Source organism: Molothrus aeneus, chromosome 1 (genome assembly GCF_037042795.1).
Source record: "Molothrus aeneus isolate 106 chromosome 1, BPBGC_Maene_1.0, whole genome shotgun sequence".
In the NCBI taxonomy this organism is placed as follows: Eukaryota; Metazoa; Chordata; class Aves; order Passeriformes; family Icteridae; genus Molothrus; species Molothrus aeneus.
Genome location: NC_089646.1, coordinates 101,453,347 through 101,466,055, shown reverse-complemented (window position 1 = coordinate 101,466,055; position 12,709 = coordinate 101,453,347). Strand labels below are relative to the sequence as shown.

Genomic DNA, 12,709 nt, shown 5'->3' with positions numbered 1-12,709 from the left:
GGTAAACCAGATACTGCACCACTCTATACAAGAATAGTGTACTGTGGAATATACTGCTAGAAGGAAACAGCATGTCTATTCAGTAAATCCAGTTGTAATTTATGAGAACCTCGCTGGGCTGCTCCTGCAGTGAACTGGAAGGCAAGAAGGTATCACTGACCTGCTGCAAAGACTGCCTGAGTTTTGAAGTAGAGATCTCCAGTTATCACTCCAACCAGACAACCGATAGTTGGGTAAAGCTGATCTTCATATTCCCTTTTCTAGCAGCAAGCAACAGGTGTCACCTGTGCCAGAAGCATGAAAGGAATGGAGCAAACCAATGTCAGCACCACCAAAAGTAGACTGAGACAGTTCTTGTCATCTCCAGGAACTCATTCAGGACAATTGTCGTGCTGTCTTTACAAACTGTTCTCAAAACTGGCAGCCCAAAATGAGGACCTGCAAAACAGAGCATGTTACAAGAACTACAGAAACATCAAAATTGCAGCCTTGAATATCCCCCAGACAGTGACCCCCTGTTTTGAACTCTGCCTTGGTACAGGAAATCACAATAGCCTTTTGTTTGGATTGGTGTTTACACTGCAAACACCTGCATGCTCAGGCATGGTTTTGTATGGAATGATACATGACAAAGGATTCATGCAGCCTTGTGGGCTCACATTAGTGTTTTCATAAGGCTCATGTGGAAAATGAGTTTGATAATAAAATACATAGCTTTCATCATGAACTGACTCTATGAAGTCATATAGTATAAGGAATTTACAGGATACAGCAACTGGATTGATTTTGCTGGACTGATTACATAAAATCACATAGATTATTTCAGTCTCAGCAGAACGAGCTCTAACTTGATTCCTTTGTGACCTTATGTCCAACCTCAACACTTGGTGTTGACTGGCTGTCATGGTTTAACCCCAGCCAGCAACCAAGCCCCAGGCAGCCACTCACTCTCTGCCCCACCAGTGAGACTGAGGAGAGAATGAGAAAGGTAAAAGCTGGAAAACTTGTGAGTTCCCATAAAGACCATGTAATAGGCAAAGCAAAAGCTGCGCACGCAAGCAAAGCAAAAAGAGGAATAAATTCACATGTTCCCATGGGCAGGCAGGTGTTCAGCCATCTCCAGGAGAGCAGGGCCCCATTACACATGGCAGTGACTTGGGAAGAGAACCTCCATCACTCCAAATGTCTCCCCCTTCTTCCTTATTCCCACACTTTATAAATGGAGCATGATGTCAAATAAACATTCCTTTGGTCAGTTGGTGTCAGCTGCCCCAGCTGTGTCTCCTCCCAGTTTCCCACGTGCTCCCAGCCTCCTCCCCAGTAGTATGGAGAGTGGAAAAGGCCTTCGATCTGTGTAAGCCCTGCTCAGCAATAACAAAAACATGTCTGTATTACCAGCCCTATTAATTTCTGTTCAGCACAAATCCAAAACAGAGCCCCATCCTAGCCATTGGGAAGAAAATTAACTCTCCTCCAGTCAAACCCAGCCCACTGGCCAATTTACCTAGCAATATGGACAAATAATCTGTTGGATCACTGACTCTTGACTTCTGCTTTCCAGGACATCTCAGAAACTTCTTTTTACCTGTGTAAGGCTGTACCTTTAAATTAGTTTACTTTGCATTTATTGTTCTGGCTGAGCTTTTCAAAGACTTAGAAAGCCCTAATCCTAGCTTCCAGATTAAATCCATCTGAAGCTAATTTAGGTCTCTTCTTTAATTGAGACAATATTTTGCTTTAGCTAGTTCTTGTCCCTTCTTGCTTAATTCACTATGGTATTTGCAGTGTTCTCAAGTCGTAACATATCTTCCATTTTTCTGATGTAAGCAAAAAGCTTTTTTTTAAATTCTTTCCCCATCTAACAGTGGAGAAAAGTTGCACTATCACCAGCTTGAGGCTATGGGACATCATTTGCAAAGAATGAGAAGTCTTGCATCATTTTTCACTCCTTTGATAGGAGATTGCCTTGGGGAGTAGCACTGAATAAGGAGAGTAATCTTGACTCTTGACAAACCTCTCCAAAAATTTCCAGTACCAGAAATGTCAAAATGTTTCCCAAACACTTTAGGAACAGTGCATCTCTTACAAGGTCCAACAAGAAGCATGCTGGTAAGCCTTACACAAACAATTCCCAGGTTTTGCTCAACAGCAATCATGGTGCTTTTCAAGGTTCTTGGCAGTCAAGCTACAAGTAGCATCTTGCAGAGGTTTACTCCCCTCTAACCTTTTCCAGCATATTTTTCTCTTCAGAAGGGAGTGACTGGACCATCCAACTGCCAAAAACAGAAGACATTAAAACATGAAGCAACACTACAACTAAATGAAGTAGCAGCCAACTACGTAGTCTCCAGGCTTTAGTGCTGGAACCAGTGGGTTATAAAGAACCTAATTCACTTTTTGCATGTGCAATGAAGTGGAATAAACCTTCTCAACTAAAAAAAAAAATAAAAAATTGCAGTGGCTTAAGACATGTGTAGCTGACATCAGAATCATGCTCTTATTTCCACCAGGTCATTCCAGGTACTTCTCTGGTTTTCATGTCTCAGGACTCTCATGATGCTTTTCCAGGGCAGTCCTTTTCTAGCCTTTGTTTAGGTAAGCAAACTTTGATTAAGTAAACATTTGCTTAGCTCAAGTAAACAAACAAACAAAAATAGCATCTCCCAGAATTTTAGCCATTTCATAACCACTGGATTTTGCATGGGACCTAGGAGCTGGAAGCTGCTCCTCCCACTCAAGGAACAGCTTGCTCAGCAGCAGCTGCTTTCCTTTTAAGAGATTTTGGCAGTTTCTTGGGCAAGCACCAGAACGATTTCTGTGGTGACAGTCATTACTGTGCTGCAAGTTTGTGTCATCCAAGGGATGCAGAGGCATTTCTTCCTGGGCAGCAGGGAGTTAACTTGCCTCCTGTTCCCTGCCTTGGGAATAAGAGCTGGGATGGCAGCCCATAGTAGGAGGGTCTGGATTGAATTCACCAGTGAAGGGGGGGGATAACATTTTTGTGTGAGAAAGACGCTTGCCAAGAAATTGAGAGGGGAAGTAACATGGGAGAAAGGAAGTAACTCATCAGTGTTTGGGACAGACAACAGCAGTTTCAGGATCTGGGTACACATCAGGGTCTTGGATGGATCTTTCTCTACCTACGTCACTCACAGAGAAAGAAAGCAGGAGGAGGAAGTGTAGATGCCTTCATAAGCTTACAAACACTGCCAGAACCTCAAAAGCATCCAGTTTCCTACCAATACAGGCTTTCTAAATACCATTACACCACTTCTAGAGAGGAGGAGACTGAGGTCATAGAAAACTTTTAAACATGGGACTAATCTTCTACCAGCATGAGCCACACTGGGGCAGACACATGTGAGTAGGGGCAAAGAGAAGGTGATCAGCAGCCCCAGCTACCATTGCTCCAGGCCACAGGAGGACACCATGCCATGACTTGAAAGCTCCAGAGGAAGGCTGCTGAAAACCAAAGCCACTTGGCGTTGTACTTCCCAAAACCAAAATACAGTTGGTTAGAAAGAAGTGAGGTACACCATTGCTTCAAAACTTACAATTATTCATTGAATAAAATGCTACTACTAATAATAATTGAATAAATGAAACAAAAGGAAGGAAAAAAAAAAGAAAGCAAGCTTCTGGGATGCAAAGATTTGTTTTCCTTTATTTTTAATAAGCCATTTGAAAACACTGCAACATGACCAAGTCTGCAAAAATGTTTTCCTGACCACAGCGTCTTGCATGCAGACAAACACAAGGATTATGCCAGTTCCTGGAAGAATGAGCATCAGTAGCTTTTTTAAATACTGGAACACGTTTGTTGTTTTTCTCTCTTCTTATCTCCCTAATTTTGGGGATACTCAAAATTTTTGGGGTTACCTTTTTTGTTCTTTTTGTTGTTCATAGGCTCTTTGTTTAAATAAGTACTGTATGTTACTTTTTCCTATGGTTGTTAATTTTTGTTTGGCTCTTTAGATTTTTTGATACAAATAAAGTTTGGTACAATAAAGTTGCCCTTAACAACCTGTCTTCTGCTGTTTCAGCCTGAACAATTTTCACTGGGTCTTGTTTGTACTACTGTTTTAAACAGTTCGCTTGTTTGTAAGTAGCTAATTAGTTTTTTGTTCTATTCAACTGGAAACTTTTGAGGTCTGGGCTGTAACTTCTTTTAGTGAGAGCTCACACTACACCAGTGTGTATTTGAGAAATTTCCCCAGGTAGGATGAAAGATGGGAATCTGACTTGCTTTCCTAGGCAAATATCTCAGGTACTTTTTTGTATTTTGGTGGTACTGAGTCAAGACAGCAAGTGGCCATATAGTAATACGGCTTTGAAGTCAGTGAGATGTATTACTATCTGAAAAATGGACAGGTGTTCCTCCCCCCTGCAGTGGGGCTTGGGACTGGATGAACTTTCAGCGCCATTCCAACACAAGCCATTCCATGATTCTATGAAAATGTAATTCCAGTGTGTCTTGCTGAAATTAATTCAGGTGGCATAATGTTTCGCATGTACAGTAATGAAAAAAATCCCAGACTTCAAGAATTACAAAATCTAGACCAAAGGAAAGGGATTGATGACTAATAGCATACATGAAAGATACAGAAATTTTTAAAAACATCACAAAACCCCCAAAAGAATCTATGGAAAGGTGATCCTGAACCACAACACTCTGTGTAAAAGAACGGAGTGGGGTAGTGTAAAACCTTAAAAATTTGTATCTCCTGTCAATTTGTTGAACTAATTACTGTCTGAAATTTGTAAAACGAATTAGAAGCTGCTTTAAACTGAATGTCCTGAGTACGAACTGTAGTTTTTCCACATCAGGGATTGTATCCATGTGCTTATTGAAATACTTTAGTGTATAATGCATTCTTGTGGAAAGGCAATGAGCAGCCAGAATCCTTGCAATATTCTTTACTGGTTGTCTAAAAACACCTGCTGTGTTTTGTTTCTCTGCTAAATTCTCCTAAAAAAAAGGGGAAAAAAGCTTAATTACATGAAAAACATCTCTCTGATGAGCCCCTCCTTTGATCTCTCTCTTTTGATAATCTCTCTCCTGACAGCCTGTGAATACTCTGCTAGCAATACTTCGTGCTTTCCTCCATGGAGATAACAACTGCTCTGCTCCAGGCATTTCTTTGGCCTAGGATTTGGGATCTCTGGAAGTGGGCAAACATCTCCATCCAGCCTATTGGTGTGAGTGCAGGGCTCTGTGTGGAACTAATTAATGTTATAATGAATGCCACAACAGTTTATTGCCAGGAAGCATCTAATGACCTGGCAGTAATCTCACAATGACTAATCAAGATTTTCTTCAATTCCCTTTAGCAATTTTACCTGATAAATTAGTGCAGGAAAAAAAAAAAAAGCCAAAATAAAACTGTAAGCAGAACAGAGATGCTCTGATTTAAAATATCTGATGGATGATGCTCTTCTGCCTTCCTGGGGTTATTGTGCGCAATCCTTCTCCATCAATTCTACAACCTGGCATACCAAGAGCAGAGTGGTTATGAATTCTTCTTCACTGATTTCAGAGGGGTAGCATTAAGCTGATGAGTTTAACTTAAATTTTGTATGTGATGTGTGGGCTGCAACCTACTACTAACCTGAGGTTGACTGTTTTAATCCAAATTGGGTGTGTATTACCGGGACTGGGTAAAAAATGGAGTTACTATTTTCAATTATTTCTGCACATAGCAGGAAAAGCTTGAAAAAAAAAAAAAAGAAAAAAAAAAAAGAAAAAGGAGATGGATTCAGATGGTTCACAACCAGAGCAGTCCCCATCCCGTGCCTAGCCCAGCACATGGTGTGTAGGACTAAGCATATGCACAGCCCCCTGCAGGATGCCGTCTCTCACTGACCGTTTTTCTCACAACAGCAAATATTTACCCTGCAGTACAAAAAAGACAAGGAGCTCCAGGAAGGGGTCCAGCGAAGGGACACAAAGATTATTAGGGGCATGGAGCACCTCTCATGAGGAGAGACTCTGGGCCTCAGAAAAGACTGAAGGGGATCTCATTAATACCTATGAGTATCTCAAAGGTGGGTGCCAAGAGGATGATGTCGGACTCTTTTAAGTCGTTCCCAGTGACAGGATGAGGAGCAATGGCCATAAACTGAAACACAAGAAGTTCCACCTCTGCACGAAGAAGAACTTCCCACTGAGGGCGGCAGAGCGCTGGATCTCCATGTCTCTCTGGAGACACTCAAACCCCAACTGGATGTGCTCCTATGTAACCTGCTCCAGGTGACCCTGCCTTGGCAGGAGGCTTGGACCAGATGATTTCCAGAGCTCCCCTCCATCTCTAACGATTCTGCGCTGTCCCCGGGGCTGAGCCCAGGGCGCGGTGGCAGCCCCGGAGCGGCTCCGGCGGCGCTGGGATGGGAGCGGGGGGCAGCAGCGAGGCGGGGCCGGGCGCATGTGACCGGCGGCGGGGGCGGCCCCGGCGGGGCTGGGCCGCCTCGGCGGGGCAGTGCGGAGCGCCGGGGATGCGGAGCGGCCGGGCCCCGGGCAGATGATGGCGATACGCGAGCTGAAAGTCTGTCTGCTTGGAGTGAGTAAGGGCGACCGGAGGGTCGCTTCCCCCTTTCTTTGCCTCCTCTCGCGCCTCGCAGGTGGGGGCGGCGGGAGCTGGGCTGCTCGCTAAGCCGGGGAACGCTGTCCCGCTCCCAGCCTGGCTGTCCCGCTTCCCGGGGGGCGCCGCGTCTGGCGGCCCGGGCGGGGCGGGGGGAGCTCGGCCGCAGAAAATTCCTGCACGCCGAAACTTGGCAGCCGCGCACGGCGCGGGGGGAGGCTTTGGGGCTTGTTGTTTTTGTCTTGTTTCTCAACTTTTTAAAAGTGAGAAGGGCGTAGCGGGCTGGGGGAGGCGGAGAGCGGCTCTCTTTCGGGGGTCTCCCCCAGCGCTCCCCCGGCGGCGGGGCTGCCGGCGCAGAGCCATCCCCCCGGCGGCCCTGGCCCCGCGGAGGTCTCCCTTTGGTGCCAGAGCCCCGAAGGCACCGGGAGGGGTAGGGGGGTTTGCTGCCCACCCTGGGGGCTCGTCACAGGCGGCGGTGACCCCGCCGAGCCCCGTTCCAGCGGTGGGGAGCCGCCCGGAGAGAAGCAGCAGCGCTGCCCGCCCCGGGACGCTGTGTCGGGGGGGTCGGTCCCGGCTCACCGATGTGCTGCTCGGTGCTTTGTTTAGTTCCTTGCCTGGCTTTATTCAGCAGCGCTTCTTTGACTCGATTCCTTACAGGAACGTCCTTTTTGCCATTCCTTTTTTTTTTTTTTTCTTCTTTCGCTTTTTTGGCGAACTCGCGCGTGCGTTTCACATCTGGAGCAGCAATGTGCTTAGCTCTGCACTTTGGCTGCGCCTGCCCCTCTCTGCCCGGCACCGAGCGAGCTTCCCGGCAAAATGTGCCCACCAAGTTGGCACAAACACCGCCGCGGAGCAGAACCACCTCTGCTGACAGTACCCAGCAGAGGATCACTACTCCAGTACACAAGTTTCTTTCTAAAAGTCAAACATCAAATCACCCGCTGCAAGTTCAGCTGCTTTTAGGCCCGCATCTCCATAAGCACTCAGAGAAGCTGCATGAATGAAGGCTTTTTAGAGTGAATTTGCTTTCATGCCATCCAAGTGAGTTGAACATTTGAAAACCAAACACAAATAGACGCTCCAGTTCTCTCTGATTTGTGTTGACACTTAGCCCAGCAGGAGTGGGTACCTTGCCCTGGAGTAGTTCCTGCCAGGATGTGGTGCCAGGGCACTGGAGAGTTCAACCCCAAGTATTTGGCAGTCACCATTCCTCCTTTCTTGGTCAGAATTCCTGACTTCAACTTTTAAAATGGCATAGTGACAAAAATAAATGTGGTTTGTACAATCATGAGGAGTCTGTGGTAGAATATGTGGATGTGTCTTTGCTTGTTTTCTTCTCCAGCAGAAAATGTTGTAATTTTATAGAGATGAAACGTCTTGTGGTATGAGATTCCACATGTCCATAATTTATTGATGTTTTGTAACATGAAAACTTACTGGAGATTTTGTAAGGCAATTGTTTGCTTTTTTTTTTAAGACAGGAAAAGAAACCTATAGTACAGTTCTGTGTTACTAAGAGTATGCAATTACTCTGTAGATTCATTAAAATGATGGGGTGGCAGTGGTAGCACTTAGGGAGATGTGTCTGTAGTTGTAGTCACAACATATCACATTAGTGATATGTTCCTTCTGTTTTAAGAGGGCATAGTTGTAGAAAACCTTCTACTGATCACAGACATCTCATTTACCATGGGGATTGACACTATTTTCCCAAAAGAGAGGAATCCTTCAAATCCCCTCAAGAAGTTGACGTTTCTAGAGCAGGGAAACTCCATACCTGTCTGTGTGAACAAATGGAGGCAATAATTGTCTGATCTGCTTGAAAGCTAGATGGCAACTCAAAAATACATTCTCAGATCTACCAAAAGAAATCTTGACAGTTGTTTTTTTCAGTAGGTCCTGAAAAAAACCTAGTTCATCTGTATTGTATGTCATAGATCCCTTGATAATCAGTAAAGTCTGGAATATCCTAGTCCCAAGACAAGCTCTTATCCTTGTTAGAAGTATGGATTAAATTGGTATGTAAACCCATATCCCTCTCCACTTCTGAACACAGCCCTAGACTGCACCTCTGGATCAGACAGGAGGATCACAGTTTGGCTTCAAGCTGTGCAGAGGGCCTGGGCTTGGCCTATTTCTGCCTATTCAGAATTTCCCAATGGGAAAAAATTGCAGCTGGTGCAACATTTGCAAAGCCAGCTTCTCCACAAGCTCTGGGGTCCCATTTGGCTATAGAGGGTTGAGATGGGAAGATGATGAAGAGGAATAGAGAAACCAGAGCTCTGGTCCACACTGCCAGCCCTACAGACCAGTGCAGTAGTCCAGGGCCAGTGAGTGGCCTGGAGCCATTGCACTAAAGATGGGGAGTGGGTTATTGGCTCCTGGATGTGACCCTACATTGCCAGGAGGGAGCCTGGCCTCTAGTTTTTAGTATTAACCTAACAAAACAGGATTTGGGTGTCTGCATTTCATTTCTTCTTCCTCCAGAGTATCTTGGGGTTTTTAAAACTCTCTGTGGGTGTCACAGGAGTGATTTGGAGCAGCCAGGAGTAGTGCTCTACAAGATGATGGTTGTGGGATTTGTAGCTGTTGGAGGAGACACGAGCGAGAGAAGGGCAAAGGGGAAATCTGGGGCAGCAGGAGGGTGGGAGTGAGTCAGTTTGGAAGGAAGGCTTTGTTGGTTGCAGAGCTCTCTGAGAAGGGATGGTTCCAGCTTGCCGGTGGGCGAGGAGGAGCAGGATGCCTGCCTAATTGTCCAGTGCCTTGCAGCCTCGGGTGTAGGAGCTGCGGAGGTGCAGTTGAACAGCTCTCTTTAGTATGTTGCCATGCAAGTGTCCTCAAGCCTGCTCCTAAACTACTTCCTCCAGTAAATTATTGCTGCTGGGTAGTGAGGTATCTGCATGTGGAAGGTGTTCATCTTCCTGAGTGCAAATGCTTGGAGCTCTGCTCCAAGTCCTGTCTTGTTACCCCCGACTCTTCCTGCTCTCTCAATCCAGTTTATTTGTTCCCAGCAGTTGTCCCTGTGTTAGATGCCACATGCTTCTGGGTCTGAGTGGGTTTTAGCTGCAGCTCAGTGTGTGTGGTGAAATGAAGTGTAGCTCTCCTTTGACTTGCATGGTGTTTCCATGTGGGCACCTTGTTGAGGGGCTGGAGGAGAGAGGAGTATAGGGGAGCTGCTGTGTTCCTGAGCCGTGCTTCAGTGCTGAAATGTGGCTGGCTGTGCAGCTGCCAGCTTTCCTAATCTGTCTGTGGCTGCTCACTGCCCTGTGCCTAGCTCCCAACATTTTCTTTATGTGGGCTGGAGGAGCGATTTACAGCTCCCTGCCAAATCCTGACATAATTGTGTGTGGCAACCGCAGAAGAGATTGCCAGCTTTACCACTAAGGCAAAGTTTCTTGTCTTTGTCACTTCCTGAGGAAACTTTGACAACTCTTCAGAATTTGGGAGGTGGTTTGCTGACTACCATTTAAAATGACCTCCATTACTCCTTTCCTTCTGTTTTTGTTTATTACATTTTTGTGTTGTGACTGTGCATCACAGGACCAAAGGAGGTAGGATTGGAAGAGGCTCAGAGGTTATCCCTTGTCCCTAAAACCCTTCTTATTCCTTACATATGTTTGTTTCCTCTGTCTTTAAAACTCACAATCTTCTCCCTGGGGTTATGTCCCAGGGCTTAACTGCTTTTCCTGTAGAAAGTTTTTCCTGAACATAGTGCCCACATCTTCCCTGGCTGATGCTTTGTTTCTTTGCCCTTCTGTTTGTGCCTCCGTTTTCTTGCTCCTAAGAAGTCGCTTGCTGGCCTGCATTGTGCTAGCATGAAAATGCTGTCTGAAGCTGGTGAGCCTGCATTTGTAAAAGGAGTGACATTTCCTCTGTGGAAATTACACAATGATACAGATATATACACAGATCACTGGGAGTATTTTAGTTTGTGTCTAAAATGTTTGTCATAATCAATGCTTTTATGGCCTACATGTCCCAGCAAAAATAGGAAAACTGCTGTTAAAAACAGAACACACCCCTGGCTGGGTTGAACCAGTTAAGGAGCTTTCTTCTCACCAGGTATGTGCAAGGTGGCCTCCATGGTAAGGTGAGCATCCTGCTGAAGACAGTAGCACTGCTTTGTGCAGAAGCCATGGGTGCATCAACAGCTGCAGTGTTGTAGCCTAAAACAGAGAGCAGAGCAAACAAAGGGGGTCATGAGAAGAGAAAGAATGTACTGATGAAGTAAATGTGTGCCTTTTGTAATTTTGTCCACAAAAGTGTCTTGTCTGAGAGAAGAACAGAGACTGCCAAGCAATTTTCCCCCCATGTTAATGGTTCATCATTACCTACTCATTCATTCTATTTTATTGTGTAAACAAGTAGCTCTATCATGAGAGAAATTTTTGAGTTGTGATCACATGGCTGTCTTGTGAAGTCACTGGTTTGAAGTGTCCATCATTTCAGCCTTTCCATCAAAGGAGCCCTATGATCTGTATCTCTTTCCTAGCCAGTTATGTTTTTGCATTGTAGTGAAACATCAAATTACAGGTGAAACTGAACAGTGATTTTAAGTCCATGGAGAACTGAAAGACAGACACATGACTAGCTGATCTGCATATACCTGATTTTCTCGGGAAATGTTTTTTCTTTGTGTTCTTCTTTGGTGAAGAATACTCTGAAATATGCACTTTGTGTGAGCACACAGCACTTCCATATTCTGTTGCCCTGCTTTGCCAGTCAAAAGAAGCATACAAGATACTAAAGGAGACTGGGGCTGGTGATTTTATTTGTATTGTGTTTGTCAATATTGCATAAAAATCCAGTTATGCATCAAGCAAGCAAGAAAGGCCTAGTCTCTTGTAGCAATAAAAAAGTGTCTTCAGAAGCCTAAAGCAGCCTTTTCATATTATTTTATAAGACATTTAAATGGCTACAATCAGATTTTTTTTTGCAATATAGACATTAAATATGTAAGTAAACAATTTCTCATAATTTGGAATTTAGGATTTCATGTTGATCTTGGCCCTATTGCTTTCCTAATGTATCTACAAATTTTTTTTCTTTTGTGATTTCTTCCAAGGGTATTGGGTGGGATTGCTTAGAAGAGCAGACTGGAACATCCTTCTAGGAAAAGGTGATTATGGAGGCCACACTCTGCTTTCGTTTCCAGTGGCCCAACCAAACTGGATTTCTGAAGAAGCAGAAGGAGGAATTTGAAGCAGATTTTAGTTTCAGTAGCAGTAAAGCCTCAAAGGGGAAGCTTGTCACTTATCATCTCCTGGGTAGCAAAAGAGCACCCTGTGGCTGGTGCTTGTTGCTGCACTTCATGGGCTCCCATTTGCTGATAACCATCTCTGAGCTCCCACCCCATGCTTGTAACTTGCCTGTTGAATGAGTCCATGCAGTGACTATCACCCAGATATCATATGCAGGCTGTAGTTCTACTGTTTTTCAAATTCTCTTTATATTTAGATTTCCCCAGCCCCATGCTCTTTTTGATTTCTGGCCAAAAAATTGGGAAACTTCTTGGTTTACATTAGTTCTGGAGAAAAAAAACCCACATTCTTTCTTTCTGCCAAAATAAGGAAGTTGAATGGTGATAAACTCAATTTTTTTTTCGTATAGTTGAGTGCAGTTTTACCCCTATTCAGTAAAGTAATGCTGACAGACTATGTGAAGGAGGCAGAAACTTTGCATGCAAACAATACATAGGGAAAAGAAAAACCCTCTCATTTCCATCAGGTGGTTCCTTTGAACTAGCTCAAGTCAAGCTATATTAAAAGGCCATTTTTAATTTGCATTTAAAGTGTGTTTTCTGAAACTCTGGTTGATGGTAGGACTTGTTTCTAAGGTGATAATTTGATTTATCGGTAGGATGTGCTGCAGTTACAGTGCAGTTCAGCTCCCCATGGGCAAAGGCCTTTGAGTCTGCAGGGCTTTTGCCTGTGGTGGTGTTTATAAATTACACAAATTATACAGTGCTGGTGCATTTTGCTTATTTTGCTTGTGTTGGGTTGTGTCTGAGCTGGGTCAGTGTGGGTGCTGCAGACTGCAAGTGCATGTACAGGCTGGAGAGACCTATTCTTGACCTATTCTGTCTAAAATTTCTCAAGCTAATTGCTTGTTGAGAGAAGCATTTACAGGGA

The 12,709-nt window shown here is 44.6% G+C and overlaps 1 protein-coding gene across 2 annotated transcripts in view; it reads left to right on the top strand.

Annotated features, from left to right (window-relative positions):
* Positions 1-6,459: 6,459 nt before the first annotated feature.
* RAB31 (RAB31, member RAS oncogene family) overlaps positions 6,460-12,709 on the top strand; it is a 62,123-nt gene continuing 55,873 nt past the window's right edge. For both annotated transcript variants that reach the window (XM_066561584.1, XM_066561591.1), the window contains exon 1: positions 6,460-6,557. In XM_066561584.1, coding sequence (XP_066417681.1) covers positions 6,519-6,557 — 39 coding nt within the window. In that variant the 5' untranslated portion in view covers positions 6,460-6,518. The remainder of the gene's footprint in view (positions 6,558-12,709) is intronic.